Source organism: Tenrec ecaudatus, chromosome 9 (assembly GCF_050624435.1).
Source record: "Tenrec ecaudatus isolate mTenEca1 chromosome 9, mTenEca1.hap1, whole genome shotgun sequence".
In the NCBI taxonomy this organism is placed as follows: domain Eukaryota; kingdom Metazoa; phylum Chordata; class Mammalia; order Afrosoricida; family Tenrecidae; genus Tenrec; species Tenrec ecaudatus.
In genome coordinates this window covers 127,333,663-127,350,558 of record NC_134538.1, presented here as the reverse complement: position 1 = coordinate 127,350,558, position 16,896 = coordinate 127,333,663, and the positions used below count along the sequence as shown (strand labels likewise).

Sequence of the window (16,896 nt, the reverse complement as noted above, 5' to 3'; positions counted from 1 at the left end):
TGCAGGCTGGTGACGAACGCGCCGAGGCAGTGGAGTGGGAAGAGGCAGACAGGGCGGAGGGTGAGCTCTGCTAGGCTTATGAACTTGGAGAACTCACTCAACTCCTGAGGCTGTTTTCTCACCTGTGCGCATGTGTTTATACCTGGGCGAGAGGAATGCTATTGGCCTCTGCCTTAAACAATAAGGAACTCTGACTATCTAATGGTTATGCCTGGGGCTTCCTTCTGCAAGGCCCACAGTTCAAAACCGCCTCAGGAGGAACACGGGGCTTTCTACTCCTAGAAAAAGCCACTCTGAAACTTACGGGGGTGGGGTGGGGTTTCTACCCTGTCCTACAGGGTCGCGATGAGTCAGTGCCAACTGGATGACAGTGAGTTTGGTTTTTTTTAAACCCATTGCCTTTGAGTGGATTGTAACTCATGCTGTGACCCTCTATTTTGGACAAAGTAGACCCAACCCAAAGCCACTGTCATCATCAGTTCTGCCGCATGGTAGGACTTCTGAGGCTGCCAACTTTGATTGCTGACCTTGCAGGTGGCCGTCCCTTCCCTACCTGACAGGGCCACCAGGGCTGCCTGGGCAGAGCGGAATGGCCCCATCAATTGCCATTGTTGTAAGATTTGCTACTCTTGGGGAAATTCCGTTACCATCAATAGCAGTCCTTATTTCCAAGTGATTTTTTGCTCCTCAGCCGTTGATGCACCAGGCTAGTGTACCACTCACCTAATTCTTCCACGTTCTTGGCACTGAGAAATAACCCTCTTCCCAGCCCGTGAGTCCTTCCTGCTGCGCCGCAGTGATGATTTCCAATGGAAGCAGAGGGATGGAGCTGGAGGGTGCTGAATGAACCACTTTTCTGTCCTTTCTCTTACCCTCATCTGTTCCAAGTGCCCCGTGTCAAGCATCCCATTGCCAAAAATGACACCCCTTCCCAAACAACAACAACAACCCAGCACAAATACAGTCTAGAAACTGAAGAAGTTCACTGCTGTGAATCTCCAGACTCATCACCACGAGGCAGGGCACGGCAGCATTTTGGGATGGGAAGAGTCTCATCAACATGTCTAAGAAGACAGCTCATAGTTGCTGGTGGCCCAGAGGGTTAAGCATCCACTTGCTAGCCGAGAGCTTGGTCCGTCGGACCTCCTCCCCCTCAGAAGAAATGGGCCGCAGTTCTACGCCATCCGACAAGAGTACTGACCGTGAGCCCGAACTGACCCGATGGCCCCTGGTCTTTGTTTCGCTTGGTTTTATTGTCTCCTTTGGTTTTCAGAAGGCAGATAGGCCTTTCATCTCACTTGTTTATGAAAATCAAGAAGGGAACTAGTAACATGAGCTTCCAGAGTGAGCTAGATCCTAAGTAATGGAGTGTCTCGATTTGACTCCAGCATTGGGTTTTGTGCCCAAGACTGTGTGGGACTCTTGGGAACCGCCAGGTGTGGCCTGCTGCATTCGATGAGTGCCTTTATCTCATGGGGAAACACGAAGATACAGCTCAGCCTCCTCCTGTGCAGTGGCACACGTTTCAATGGCAGCAGTTAGAGGCTCAGCCCACTGACATGGAGGAAATGCCTCTCGGCCTGGGCACCGGGCACCTTGGAGAGCCGGAAAAGACCTGCTGTCCTTTGAGAGCCCACCACAGCTGTGTCGACCCGTGCTGGCCGTACATCGACACGGGAAAGCTAGTTCATTTCTCTCCCCCCACTCCACCCCCAACACCCCAGGCTGTCTTGGGCTCCCAGGTAGCAGTTTCCACCATAGAGGATTTGACTTTTTTTTTTTAATCTTCATGCTAACATCTATGAGACCTGAAAAAGAACTGAAAGCCTTCCATGATGAACCAATGCAAAAGATTGCACATTATATTATCCTCAGGAAAGAAGGTTACTGAGCTTGTTAAAGGCAATTTAATCTACCAAATCCAATGATCTGTTTAAGTTGGTTTTCTTCGAGTTAATCTTGGCACCCTCAACCTTCTAGCGCCTCTCAACCTCTGGGCATCTCCTGGTGTCCCCGCTTCTGTACCGACTGGCATCTCTGAGGAGGTGATGGGGAAGTGATCGAGGATAGTCCATAGCTAAGGTCTAATCAAGTCTTCCAGGTAATTTTCTGCGCACATGCTGCATCTGCACCGCTTGAATAAATGCCTAACACGGTGTCAGATGTAGACAAGGCGATCCTGAACCACACAACTGGATTCAGATTGCAAGTGAAGTATTAAGGAGGTGAAAAGTTGACCATTTCTCTCTTTCCATAGATAGTACTTTCTTTTTCAGGGCAAATGAAAGGACTGCTTGTTGCCAAAGGAGGAGGCCCCTCTGGTGGAGCCTGCCTGAAGTGGGGGCGGGAGTAAGAAAAGCTGGCTTGGGTGACACCCCATTGTCTTCCTGGAGGGCTTCCTCCTGACGTGTTTCATCTCCACGGAGACACCTCACTCAGGCTCAGAGAGAGGCAGAGGTCCACACGGGAATCCTTCATGTCTTTGCAGCTGGTGGGTTGTGTGCGCAGGGAGCCGTTTTCTTCCGAAGCTGGGCCTCCACACTCTGGCCTGTGCTCTGCCGTGGTCACCTGTGTTTCCCTTCCACGGCCTTGAAGAAAGGCGGACAGACTGGATAAGGAGGGTTAACACCGTATATAGGAAGAAACGAACTGTAACAAGTTGTTTGAAATGACACCCAACAGCGGGTGACAGCATTCCCAGGAGGTGATGTAAAAAACGGACATGTTACAATACCTATTTGCTGCTTCTCTTCCCAGGAAACTAACCAAAGACGTGACGGAGCGGGTGGCTCAGGTCGAGGGGGCGCTGTCGGACACAGCGGCACGGAGCAACGACACCGCCGAAGAGCTGGACTCGCTGCAGGCCGAGGCGGACCGGCTGGACGGCACAGTGAAGGAGCTGGTGGAGCAGCTGGAGTTCATCCAGAACTCGGACATTCGGGGTGGGCATCGGAGGCAGCGCTTTGGGCGGGGCGGGTCTTGGGTTTACCCCTGTGGGAGCCAGGGTCCGAAGAGGCTTAGGTGACACAGCTAGACCCCCCACAGACTGAGTGGCAGTGGCTGACGTAGAGCAGTATCTGTGTTCTCATTTCTCCAGTGAGCATACTCCCTCACCCCAGGCTTGGGTTGAAAGGGAATCCTTTGGAATACTTAGAACTTAAGTGCATCGTGCCGCAGGTTCGTGTATGTTGTAGGACGGCCAGTAATTCTCCTGCCTTACGGATGCGATAGACTGAGTGCAGAGCCGAGCCCAGAGCAAACCCGTGGCTGTCAAGGTGGCTCCAACTCAGCGACACTATGGGACGGCGCCGAGCTGCCCACGGGGCTCCGGGCCTTCATGGAAGCACACTGCCGCATCTTTCCTCTCAGGAGGGCCTGCTAGGGTCGAACAGCTGGCCTCTCCGTGAGCAGCTGAGTGCTTAACCACAGCGCCACTAGGTCTCACACTCAGGCTATCCATCCCTGCTGGGTACACGTGACTCTTCCCTTTGGGCTGGCTCCCTAAAGTAGAACATCGTACTGTTGTATGTGCATTCTGGTGCTTTGTATGGCTTCCACTGACTGACCAGACCTGATGGCGCAGTGGAGTTCAGTACTGACCAGCTAGTCCAGCCAGCAGGCTGGCAGTTCAAAGTCGTCAGCTGAATTTCTGCTCTGAGTGGGTGTCAGCTTGACAGCAGTGGATTTGGGCAAAAAGTCTGGGGAAAGGGAAGCATACAGGCCGCCCCACACCGGCTGTGCCGAACTAGCTAGGTGTGGGGATACTGTGATGAAGTGCAGGCTTCTCCTGACCAGAAGTTCGGCCCTCTCCAAACCCTCAGCACAGGTTCCTGGAGCGTCAGAGAGAACCCGGACTGCCTCATGAAGAGGTCCACTTCTTGAGTTTGAAACCCGGTCATACAGAGAACGGAGGGGCTCCAGACACCGAATAGGGGGGGTGCGTGTTGGCTTGGAGGGAGACCGGGTGTCGTGGGACTGATGGCAGGCAATTTCCCTTGCTGCCGCAGGCGCCTTGGACAGCATCACCAAGTACTTCCAGATGTCTCTGGAGGCCGAGCAGAGGGTGAATGCCTCCACCACAGACACCAACAGCACCGTGGAACAGTCGGCCCGCACGCGAGACAAAGTGGAAGACTTGATGCTGGAGCAAGAGTCCCGGTTCCGGGAGAAGCAGGAGGAACAGGCTCGCCGCCTCGATGAGCTGGCCGGCAAGCTGCAAAGCCTGGACCTTTCGGCCACCGCGGAGATGGTAAGGTCTGGGGGCCTGGCCTTGCGGGTGGGCACTGTGCTCCGGAGTGGAAGCCAGCAGCTCCATCTTTATCCAGAGCCTGAGGCACGACAGTTAAGCACTCGGCTGCTAGCCAGAAGGTTGGCAGTTTGATGCCCACAGCTGCTACCCGAGAGAGCTGCAGAGTCTGCTTCCATGGAGATTGACAGGCTCAGGAACCCTGGGGGGTGGTCCACCTGCTCTCGCTCTGGAAGTCGCTGGAAGCGGGAATTGGCTCGGTGACAGCAGGCAGACTTATCTCTACTATTCACTGAGCAAGTGACTGAGCCAGAGGGAGACCCCCCAGGTTCAGGTTTCTGTTTGGTGGTGTGTGGTGTCCTTGAGCAAGCTGGATTCAGTGCAGCTGTACGGGTGGTTCCAGCTCTCTCTCCCTCCCTCCTTCCCTCCCAGCTGTCTCTGTAGCCAAAGTCCCACCACGTGTGGGCACCCCTAACCACTGCCATCGAGTCAATGACAACTCAGAGTAACTCTTTAGGGCACGGTTAGAACTGCCCCCTGTGAGTTCCCAAGACAGTAACTCTTTATGGGAGTAGAAAGCCCCCAACTTTCTCCCTGCGTTCACCCAGTGACTTATTTAAACTTGGTCCTCTTGAAACTGTATACTTTTTTTTCACTTTGTTCTTATTCATCTCCGTGGAGGAATTCAGAATTATTCTCATAGGAACTTCCTACAAAAAGCAAAACAATTCAGAGTGCCAAAGGAGTTTTTCTTTATGAGTGTTAGCTAAAATGTTCCTTTGTTCCAGTAACTTTACCTTGTGAGGATTAGCCTCGGAACGGCCTAGAAATCAGATTCATTTCCCAGAAGCTTTTAAAGAGTCACTCTGGAGCCAAATGAAATGGAATAGCGAGATTAATGAAAATCAGACAGGCGGCCAGAAAAGGCCAAAGGGAGCCTGCTCCCTCATCCTGCTCCTTTCTGTGCCGTCCCTGGAAGGGGCACCTGGCTGGGAGAATTCGGGGGGTGTTTTCTGTGGACTAAGTCTTGTGTTTGCCGGGCTAGAAACGCAGGTGAGTAAGATGCTGTGAAGCATGCGGTCGGTCTTCGCCATCCTTCTGAATGTGCGATGTGGGTGGGCGCCCGCTGTCTGCACTGTGTCATTGCACTGATGCCGACGTTTTACATGTAGCAACCCAGGAAGCTTTCCAGTAGCTATCGAACTAGGGAAGGAGCCCTGGGTGTGTAGTGGTTACGTTTTTGTGCTCAAGGTCAGCAGTTCAAAACCACCAGCACCAACTCAGAAACTCACAGGGTAGTTATACCCTGTCCTGCAGGGCCACTGTGAGCCAGCCAGGACTTGATAGCCGGGACAGAGTTAAATCCTTGGAAGCCCACAGGGGCGGTTCTACCTTGTCCTATTGACTTTGGTGACCGTGACTTTGGTTTGTTTGGTTACGGAAATGGAGCATCAGTGCATCATCTCCTGTTTACCATTTAACAGCTAGAAGCCTGGAGGTCCCCGGAGCCTTGTGGGCCTAGCAGTTGACAGGGTATATAGAGAGGAAGGTCCATTTTGTTTTCCTTTCAGTACCGATTCCTTCCTAGCAGGCCCATACGATCTGTGCAGACTGAACGTGAAGGAGCAGCTACGCGTGCAGGAGGACTCCGCTCTGCAAGGGCAGTCAGTCTGTGGTGGGGTGCAGGAGGGGTGGCTTGTGGTCTTTCCCTGGGCTGAGCTATTGCTTCTGTTCTCTCCCAATTCCGTTGTTTACTTTTTAGTCTTACTGACAGGGTCACAGCAGAACCAATCCCCGTTTCTACACCTGCAGCTCAGACATTGATTGCATGCTGAGCGGTGCAAGCAGCCTCACCCTCATTTTACTTGCTCTTCTCTCATTAACAAACTCTCTGCCTCTGAGTTCCTATTTAATCCAGCTCCTGTTCATTAATTTTTGGATTGATTAGTCCATGAAAATTCCCGACTGCCATTTCCCTGTGTACAGTGTGTGTCAGGTACCATCAGTCTCTGCTCGGGTGTGTAATTAGCAAGAACCTTGCGTTTCCCTTGCCGTCTGTTGAAGCAAAGCAGTCTCGTGTGCATGCAGGCTGGTTTCAGGTCTCCCTGAAGCCTCACACTTGTCTCCATAATGGAGATTGACAGTCTTCTCACAAGCAGGATGGATTTTATTTGCTGAACCTCTTTTGCATTGTGAGAGTGTATTTATTATGGTTATTGGTTTGAGAGACAAAAAACTCCCCTCCATCAAGTCAATTACGACTCAAGGCAACCCTATCGGACAAAGTAGAACAGCCCATGGGTGTCTGAAACGGTAACTTCCCTTGGTCATGTTTCTCCCAAGTTGTGTTGTGGTTGACGGTTCGGAACTGCTGGCTGACCTTGTGGTGCACACCCCAACGCAAATCCACTACGCCGCCAGGGCTCCTGATTTGATACAGTGACCTGGTAGTATCTGTCCTAAAATCATTAGGCTAAAGCGTTTATTGAGATCCATGCTAAAACTGGTTTTTTTCATTCCTAAGGAGTTTTTTAGTTGTCAGTGTTTTTTCTGGCTCTGGCCTTCCCACCGCAGGAGAGCTCTGCACACACTTTCTCCCTGCTGGCCTTCTGCCTCATGGAACCCACTGGAAGGGTCTGAATCTGTGTGTGAAGACCTTGGCTGTGGCATCATCTTGGAGGTTCTGATAGATTATAAAGGATGGACTGGTGAGGGGGGCAGAGTCTCTGGAAAGGCTACACCCGTCTCACATCAGGAATGCCCTCCCTCTGTCCCTCCTCCGATCCCACCAGCCAGCAAATCCTCCCCCACCTCTTACAACCCTGCTCCCTCCTTTGTCTGCTCGCCATCATACTTCCTACATCTCACCTTGCCTGGTTCATGTGGTGGGGACCCAACTCCCTAACAAGATGGGAGACTATAAAACCAGTAGATCCCTGAGCTCTTATATCCCGGGTCATCAGAGCAGTGGCATGGCCTGGCCCGGCCCCTGGGAGATTCCAGGGCAACCCCCAACCCCCTTCAATCCACCTGGTGAGCAGAAGGGGGAGACAAGCTTTCGGCTCTCACATGGGCAGAGTTCAGCGTGACAGTGCAGATAATGTCTGCACCCCGGGAGTCATCAGGGTTAGATAGGACAGTAAACTTTCCTTGGTGTTAGCAGGTTAAGTGATGCCTGAGCTCTGTCCTGCCGCTAAGGACCACCCACATGCTCCCTGAGGCCACCCAGGCCGCACAGCTGTTCACCGCAGCACACGCATGCCCTGAGCCCTTGTTTGTGCCTAACCTTGTGTTACAGACCTGTGGAACGCCTCCAGGGGCTTCCTGCTCCGAGACGGAATGCGGCGGCCCCAGCTGCAGGACCGATGAAGGCGAGAGAAAGTGTGGGGGGCCTGGCTGTGGAGGTCTGGTCACTGTGGCGCACAGCGCCTGGCAGAAGGCCATGGACTTTGACCGAGATGTCCTGAGTGCCCTGGCTGAAGTGGAGCAGCTCTCCAAGATGGTAATTCAGTCCCTGTCATTGCTTGCGTGCTTGCTTGCTTCCAGTTGTGGACTGGAGCATCCGAGGGATAAACCAACTCTAAATGCTGCAAATTCCACAGGGAAGTATGGAAGCCTGTGTTTATGCGGTCAAGGAAAGGGGGGCACGTTTTATTCAGATAGTTGAAAAGAATTTGCTCTGCTCTTAACTCCTAGTGGGGAATATCATGTGCTTCACAGCAAGAAGCCTATATCTCACACCACTGACTTTGACATAATGGTGCTACTTGCCCTGAGTCCGGCCAGCTATACCTACATACAACCTGCACCAAGCGGTTGAGCACTAATTTTTCTAGAGTGACCCTCGCCTGGAGTATTGATGTTGATGAGACTGAGTCAAAGACTGGGGAGTGCTGTTTAGGTCCTGAAACGTTTGGGAGAAGTTTGACAAAGAAACCTTGAGCTTCTACGTGCTAGGCCTAGCTGTATAGAAATACTGGATGCTTCTAGCCTGTAAATAAATAACCTTTTGCTGAAGGTGAGAAAGGTGTTTCCAGAAGCGCATGACTCCAATGGCGTGCTAGCGTTTCAGCCTCCTTTCCCGGGCCAAGAGTAACACATTCCGCCTGTTTAGGTCTCTGAAGCCAAACTACGAGCCGATGAAGCCAAGCAGAATGCGCAGGAGGTTCTGCAGAAAACCAATGCCACCAAGGAGAAGGTGGACCAGAGCAATGAAGACCTGAGAAGCCTCATCAAGCAAATCAGGGACTTCCTGACCCGTGAGTAGCTTTCCCTTGTCCCTTTCCTCCTGAACATTGGTTCCATTTGGGCACATGAGACTGCTTTTAGCATACAGGGTTTTCTGTTTGCAAGACCAGGGCTCAAGCCAGCGTTTGGGATAAGATCCATTTCTGGCAGGGATAAGGGGTCACATCTCGAAAGAAGAAAAACCCCATGCTACAGAGTGTCCACCTCTTCAAAATGCATGCAGGCCCATAGACAAGTGACCGCCTCCAACGTTACACAGACACTGACTCCCCCTGAGGGTGGTGGGCATACTCAAGTAACAAGCGCAGCATTCACCGGGAGAACGGAATTTGGAATTGCTATCAGATTACATATGAGTATATCTCAAGGAACTGGCACTTTTCACTTTGGCATTGCTTTGTAACCGTTGTTTCCACACACTGTGCCTCTGGGTGACGCGTCAGAAGTTCGAAACCCTCAGCCCCTCCATGGGAGAAAGGAGGCCTTTACCTCCCATGAAGATTCCATCTTGAACACCCACGGGGGCAGTTCTGCCTGCAGTTAAACAGAGTACCTAATTACCCTATGAAGAAGGGGGGGATCTAGATTGTGTGATCCCGTTCATAATTACCCCTGATCAGAGCTTGAGAGAGATCAGGAAGGAAGGTTTCACCTACAAGTTATAGAAAAACTTCCAACGAAATTCAGTTAATCAGAAAAGATGTTTATTATCTCATATAAGCAGTCCGGTCACAGGATTGCTCCATGGTTCAGGGACCCACGTACCACTGCCTGTCATCTTTGTTCACAGGCTCCTGGTAACATGACTTCATGTTAGAAGTACAGTACCCCATGAAAGAGGCCGGCTATTCCTTTGCTCTGTTTTTAAAGAGAGGGAAACCTTCAGTCCATCTCATAAATCCCATTGGTCAGAAGTGAGTCACATGCCCGGGCTTAGATGTTGAACCCTAAGGCGGTCACTTTTTTCATAGAAGTAGATCCCTACAGCAAACTCAGGATCCTGTGAACCAGGAAGAGGGAGAGATGGGTCAGGGGCCGGCGGAAGCCACCATGCATCCCCGTGTTTTCCTGGTGGTCAGGGCACTGGGGTCCCTTTTGCTGTTGACAGTTTCTCAGAAAGGGAGGAATGGGTCACCTCTTTGGTCTCTTTGTGTCGTGTTGGCTTTGGCGTCTCTCGGTTCTGGATCTCATCCCTCTTTCTCTGCTTCGCCGAAGGTCATTTAGAAGGAGTATCTATTTCTGTGGCTGCGTTTACCATCGTATCGTAACTGTTCTTCTAGCCTCAATGAAAAGTTGTCATTGCCTTTTAAGATAAAACTTAACCACATAATGCGCTGCTCAGTCTGGCCAGCCAAGAAATGTCCCTCTTTCAGATCCTAACCCCGTCAGTTCCCTCATCCTCCCTAGTCACTACCCCAGCCTGCCACAGACTTGGGGGTGGGGGAGTGCCCTTGGACTGCACTCACCTTCTCCTGCGTAGAGGGGTCATCCCGCCACCAGCTCAGGTGATGAGCTCAGCCGGGAAGTGCCCCTCTCCCGCATTAGCTGGATGTGCGTGCACGTCTTTGCTTTCAGAGGAGGGTGCTGATTTGGACAGCATTGAAGCCGTGGCTAACGAGGTGCTGAAGATGGAAATGCCGAGCACCCCGCAGCAGTTGCAGAACCTGACAGAGGACATCAGAGAGCGGGTCGAAAGCCTCTCCCAAGTCGAGGTCATCTTGCAGCAGAGTGCTGCTGATGTTGCCCGAGCCGAGATGCTGTTGGAAGAAGCCAAAAGAGCCAGGTATCCGAAGCCCGCGATGGCAAATGGGTGGCTGGTGTTTTTAGGAGTGACCCCTGCAATCTACCCTGGCTCATTTCTGGAAGACTCTTCTCTAAGAGGAATGGTCTGCAAGGTCTACTAGGAAGTGCTTTCTCATATTCTCGTTTTTCTTATTCTTTTACTCAGCAAAAGCGCCACCGATGTGAAAGTCACTGCAGATGTGGTGAAGGAGGCCCTGGAAGAAGCAGAGAAGGCCCAGATTGCCGCAGAGAAGGCAATCAAACAAGCAGATGAAGACATCCAGGGGACACAGAACCTGCTGACATCGGTGAGCTGCCATTTGTCCTGGGAGAGCATCCACAAACACACATACATTTATTCATTCATCCGAGAAGGGGCTTTCCTAGTTAACCCACCAACAAAATGTCTTAGAGTGGAGTATTGCAGGATTCCTTTGATTGCAGTGTTGCGACCTATCCCATCAGTACACCCACACCAGAACATTATGCCCACTTTCATTTTCTCCAACACAAAAAGCCGATGAACATTGACTGCTGTTCTTCCAGAACGTGGCACGTGACCCTGAACTAGCATGCAGTACCGTCAACCTCTTGGCAAGTGCCTGGTAGCAAAGCACTGCCATCAAGCAGATAGTATAAGTCTTGTTTACTCGGCTCCCCTATAGCTAGGTCAGCGTTGGCAGTCAGTTCAAATCCTCCAGCAGCTCCTGAGGAGGATGGGCCCGTCTGGTCCTGGAGGTTAGCCCCAGAAACCCTAAAACAGGGTGATGAGTTGCACTCCACTCAATATTCAGTGTGCACTCATTTTCTGTGATGCAGAGACATGAAGCTGAATACACACTGCTGGAAAGGTCACACAATACGTTGTTCAGTGCAGGGTTGCTACAAACCTTCCACAACAGAACAAGACTCGCTATCTGCAGAGCCCAATGAATCTAAATGCATTAAGGCGGCAAGGTGCCGGGGTAGGATTGACCTCAAAGGGCCGGAGGACAGCACCTCAGGTTGTAAGGCACTCTCACCAGAACTTAACTGGTCTCCACCGAAAGTGAACGCAGGTCACACACCCACTTTCTTCGGACGGCCTCCTCCTACAAGAAGCTAAATTGATAGCACGTTGCACACACATTCTAGACAGGTCAGCTCCGAGGCTGGCAGCTATGAGAGGCTCTCTAAACTCTCCTCAGTGTGTGGCTGGAGATAGGTAGCAGCTCATCCAACCAGTGTTCAGAGGACACTTTGAAATGGGGTGCTCACCGCACTGTGTGCTGTCTCCTCGGGGTGACCTTCCCCCCCCCCCCCCCCGTTTACCTGCTCACAGATGGCTTTGTGGGAGGTTTCAGCCAGCCACTGATAACAAATCTCTACCGTTGTCTTTGCTCCCAGGGAACCATACTGCCAACCATTTTAAATTCTTCCATCTTGAGCATATGAGGGAGCTTCAAAAAGTTCATGGAAAAAAGAATGGTTATCTTTCAATTCCATTTTTCCATAAACGTTTTTAATACCCCTCACACAGGTTCCTTCTTTAGTCTCTGCTCAGTATGAGAAACACCATCTCCCGCCCGCAGGTGCTGTGAACGTTACTGAGCTGTGGGCATTCCGTTTGAACTCATTCTCCTCCGTGCTATCCTAGGGACTTACCTAATTGGGTGACTTTTTAAAAGCAACTTCAGAAATAATGAGCTTGATGCTCCAAGTTAATATGGTGGGGTTTTCAGGGACCTGGGTGAGAACAAGAAGTATGTTTCTGCTACTAGCAGAATCTCAAACTGCTCGTGCATTTAAAAGTAAAACTATAAAGTTTATCTTCTGGGAATTGTAACCACTCTCCAAGAAGTCTTTTGTTTATTATCGTTAATAAGGGGAAATTTCGTTTTTATGCAAACTGAAGCTCCCTTGTTCACAGGGAAAATTCACTAGGTGAAAAAAGTGGTTAATGTGTTTGCGTATGAGAACACGTGCCTATCCTGACCCATTCATTTGACGTGATTCTTGTTACAATGGAATAGGCCCATCCATTTAAAATCAGTTCCTCCAGAGCAGATGGTATTTCCTCATGGTTGTCCGGCTTGAGTTGTTCTGTTCTGTATCATTGACTGCATGCTCTTGCCTGTGACTATAGGCCACCCCGCAACATTTCCGCCTTTTCAGGTCGTGTGCGAGGCGCCATAACATTGCTACAGGAATTTCACATTCGGAGCTGAACAGAAAAAAAATGGTGGCGAGTTATCAATCCTCTCTCCCTGCCCACACGCATTTGAAAACTGGCATGGAAACCGGGCTTCTCACATCTGCTTTTCCTTGCGGAGGTTCCCTGCCAGAACTTGCAGGTGGCCATAAAGTGCTTGCTCAACCCACTGAGCCTGCCTGAGGCAAGGAAAACTGCAGGAATTTCAGCCTAGATTGTCAGAATTGGCGAGAGTGGGTTTAAGTGAGATGTTACGATTTAAAGTTGGGCACTTTTTCCTGTAAACGTTGATTAAAATTGCACTTTCATTTTACTTTTGTGCTAGATTGAGTCTGAAACAGCGGCTTCTGAGGAAACCTTGCACAACGCGTCCCAGCGCATCAGCGAGCTGGAGCGGAACGTGGACGAACTTAAGCGGAAAGCTGCCCAGAACTCGGGGGAGGCCGACTACATTGAGAAGGTCGTCTACAGTGTGAAGCAAAGTGCAGATGATGTTAAGAAGGTAAGTAGGAGCAGCCAGTCTCCTCACTGACTTTTTGGACTAGATTAGGGACATGACCGACCTAACACAGGTGTTCCTCAGAAACAGATCAAAGGCCTGTTCGAAATAAGAGTACCAAGACAGAAGGGCCAAAAAGGGAAGACGATGCATGAGCTCTGACCCATCCCTCAATCCCAAGCCAACTTCTAGGTAGCAGTTTTAAGCCTATTGAGATTGTACTTCTGTGACTACATATCAACTAGAAAGAGCTTTATGGCTTCAAGTAGTTACTGCTGAACTTCTAAGGCAGGGCAGAAAAAGGTGGGAAAGTTTACTACAGGAGATAGCTAGCGGGAAACCAAATCCACCACCCTCGCTCTTTTGTAATTGCCGTCATCACCCCCACTTCTCTTTGGAAGATACTTTGCAGAGAGCGGCTACGCCAACAGGAAGTGAAGTATGTATGCCTTGAACACATTCCAGTTCTTACTTTGTATGGACATAGGCCCTTTTTAAATCTGGAGGGGAGCTGGCCCAGCTGTTCCATCAGACTGGACACAATGGGTAAAAATGTAGACCAAAACTCCACTGGAGCAGTTGAGTCCAGAGGATGCCGAGAATGTTACTCTCTGAACCTTGAACTGAAATCTTCCCAAGACCACCTTTTCATAGACTACTACGATGAACACCCAAAGGATAAAGGACAGCGATGCTCTACTTAAAACAAAACCATGGAAGCACCAAGATGAGGAGCGGTCAGGGCAGCTACCTACAGTCCTGGAAATGGAACCAGTAGGAGACAAAGAGCGCCAGTTAACACCACTGAGCAGTTGGTATAGAAATGGTCAAGTTAGAGCCTGACTGGCTGTGTCAGCCTTGACCTAAAACATGGCTGCAAACAAAATTAGAGGTGTTGAAACACGGAATTTCTGGTGATCATTTCATACCATTCGAGAGTTTTCCTGGAAGTGAAAACTTTAAAAAACTAACTTTTTTTAGGTCTCACGGCAGACCTTTCTCCCCTCATTTGTTGTCCGTTTCCTGCAGTTCTGAGGTCGTGACCCTCCCAGTGGTGGTCTTGCCGAGCCTTGCCAGGAGTAGGCCTCCCAATTCACACCCCCACAAGGAACAAACATTTCCACACTCGCAGCTGTTGTTTGAAAAGTGTTTCTCCAAAGAATCATTTACAACCACCTCTCCAATTCCACACCCAATTTCTCCAGCCTCACCCACCTTTTGGAATATGCTGCCATCTTGGCCTCCTTTCCCACTCTGATAACTGGATTATCAAGATTTAACGTGTCCCAAATTAGTTAAGATCCAGGCAGTCCCCCTTCCATTTCTTCCGAAGGAGCCTTCTTTAATGTCTGTAAATGTTTGGATTTCAGCAGATCTATTGGACAAAAAAAATCCACTGTAGTTGAGAGCTGAGTTTTGAGCCAGGTTCTTCCAGGGTCGGTTATGCTGGTGAAGTGAACCTGCAATGTGGGTGTCCCAGAATGGGGGGAGTACGCTGCCATCGCCCTGTTGGAAAACGAGGGCAGCACGCACACCGCACAGCAACCGTTAACAGCAGCTTTCGGCTTTGAACATGCTGCTTGCCAGGGTCACGGCAGGAACTGAGCCTCCCAAAGGTCTCGCAGTGCTGCTCCTGTTGTAAGGATTCAAAGACACATTCTGGTTACCACTCCACATCACCTAAATTGTTTAAAAATCTGGGTCTGTTCTAATTTTATTACATTTAAAGAGCCCTGGTGGTCCTCTGGGTGGAGCACTGGTTAGTGGTTCAAACCCACCAGCCACTCTGTCGGAGAAAGCGGAGGCCATTTCCTCCCCACAGGATGAAGAGTTTCAAAACCCTATGGATGGGTTTGCTCTGACCAGGACTGGTGTTTGGTGTGGTGCAGAGAGCTGTTCCTTACTTCTATCCCAAAAATACCAAGTTCACTGCTAGCACGTCCATTCCAGTTTCTGACGCGATTGAAAATCTTTATGGGAGGTGGTAGCCTCCTTAGAGCCTTATCTTTCTCCCAGAGTAATCCAACACGTAACCTTCTCCCTTTGTAGATCATGCTAATCATGCTCAGCTCTAGATATCAGCTGCATCTCTAAAGTGGCTTCCAAGTGTGTCTTCTTTAAAATCTAATTTTGCATCAGTCTACTCCCACTCTTGATCCCAGAGTACTCGGGGAGCATAATCATGTATGTAACCACCCAAGCTTGCTGCTGTACATCTGCTTACATACTAACATCGCCACTGAGTGTCATAATGTGGAATTGCAGAGTATGGAAGGGGAACTCGATGAAAAGTATAAGAAAGTAGAAAATCTAATCGCCAAGAAGACCGAAGAGTCGGCCGATGCCCGGAGGAAAGCAGAAATGCTCCAGAGTGAAGCAAAAACCCTTCTGGCCCAAGCTAACAGCAAGCTGCAGCTGCTGAAAGGTGGGTCATGTCTTGTTAATGTTGGTTTTAAGAGATTGGTTCACTTCGGCTTCGCAGCTAAAGCCAGCCTTTCAGTCAGGAGCAGTGGTCCAGGTAGATAGAGATCAGCACAGTGAAATTTATATTTTCTCTCTTCTCCACCCCCAGATTTAGAGAGAAAATATGAAGACAATCAAAAATATTTAGAAGACAAAGCTCAAGAATTAGTGAGACTGGAGGGAGAAGTCCGCTCGCTCCTCAAGGACATAAGTCAGAAAGTTGCTGTTTATAGCACCTGTTTGTAACGCAGGAGGGCTACAAGTTTAAGAAGCGGAGGTGACCACAGTAACAAGATAACTACATTTTTAAAAACCGACTTAATATTCTTCAAAATAAACTCAGTCTATTTAATGTTTTTAATTACCAGATTTTGTATGGAGTTAAATAAAGTACAGTGTTTTTGTATGACTATCTAATCTGTAATTCTTTAGCCTGTTTGTTACTTTCATTGAGTGCCCATGAATCTCACAAAGAATGTTATGTATAAAGTTGCGCTGCCTCCTGGGAGAGCCCACTTCCTGTGGTGTGTGTAAACAAGCTATCACTCAGCTGCTTGACGGATCAACACATCTGCAAACTCACCTCCCAGTGGGCTTCCCGGCTGAGGAGGAACAGTGTGAATAGTGCTGCCTCCACCACTGCACGACTAGTTACTCCCATCGTCTCCCCAAAGTCTGGAAACACACCTTGTTCAAAGAGAACATAAGCAATCTCAGGGTAACTGGGGCCTTGCATTACGGACCTACAATGAGTCCAGCGTTGCCGAGGGGTTAATGAGACTTCCATGAATGGAGCCACTTTATGGACCTTGCCATGCCAGTCCAGCAGTGCTCAAAGAGTACAGAATGCTACAATTTCTCAGCTTTTGTGTTGTAATTTAATTGGCTTCATTACTAAAATTTCTGTTAGCATCTGTGGGTTTGACCAAACAATCATATAATAACCAGATACTTTATCGACAGGCTTAAAAGCTGGACTGCAATCAGTAAGCCTGTGGCATCAGTGCAGTCCTGAAACGGTTTTCAGACATTCCTCATGAAGCACCACCCACAGCACCGCTGCACTCGAAGCTAGGCCTGCCTGGACCGAAGTTATGTGAACAGCTGTAATCTAAATAAGCTACAGAACGTCTCTGTGGTTCAAACCAACTATCGCTTTTATTTAGGATAAGAATCCTAATAACCAGTGAAAGCAGGTCTGCCTCAGCAGCTATTGAAGCAACTAATTTTCCTTGGCTGTCTGATTAAAATGGGCGCACCCCTCATTCCTCCCGATTCCTTATATTTGTAGCTGATGCCAACTCCTCGCCTGTCCGTTCCTGCAACACAGCCAAAGATCTCACCACTTGGCAGCTCAGTGCCATCCTTGACAATCTAAACATACTGAAAACCAGACCTAAGGCCACTACATATGAGCATTTAACAGTTACAAGCGTGAGTCAACACTACCTGCCGCTGGGGTTCCAG

At 49.7% G+C, this 16,896-nt stretch overlaps 1 protein-coding gene across 2 annotated transcripts in view; it reads left to right on the top strand.

Moving 5' to 3' along the window:
- The window catches only part of LAMB1 (laminin subunit beta 1), a 68,220-nt gene extending 52,374 nt beyond the window's left edge, over window positions 1-15,846 (top strand). For both annotated transcript variants that reach the window (XM_075558556.1, XM_075558555.1), the window contains 9 exons: window positions 2,758-2,942; window positions 4,008-4,249; window positions 7,545-7,748; window positions 8,361-8,505; window positions 10,070-10,277; window positions 10,443-10,584; window positions 12,793-12,969; window positions 15,232-15,391; window positions 15,539-15,846. In XM_075558556.1, the coding sequence (XP_075414671.1) occupies window positions 2,758-2,942; window positions 4,008-4,249; window positions 7,545-7,748; window positions 8,361-8,505; window positions 10,070-10,277; window positions 10,443-10,584; window positions 12,793-12,969; window positions 15,232-15,391; window positions 15,539-15,675 (1,600 nt within the window). In that variant the 3' untranslated portion in view covers window positions 15,676-15,846. The remainder of the gene's footprint in view (window positions 1-2,757; window positions 2,943-4,007; window positions 4,250-7,544; window positions 7,749-8,360; window positions 8,506-10,069; window positions 10,278-10,442; window positions 10,585-12,792; window positions 12,970-15,231; window positions 15,392-15,538) is intronic.
- The last annotated feature ends 1,050 nt before the right edge of the window (window positions 15,847-16,896 follow it).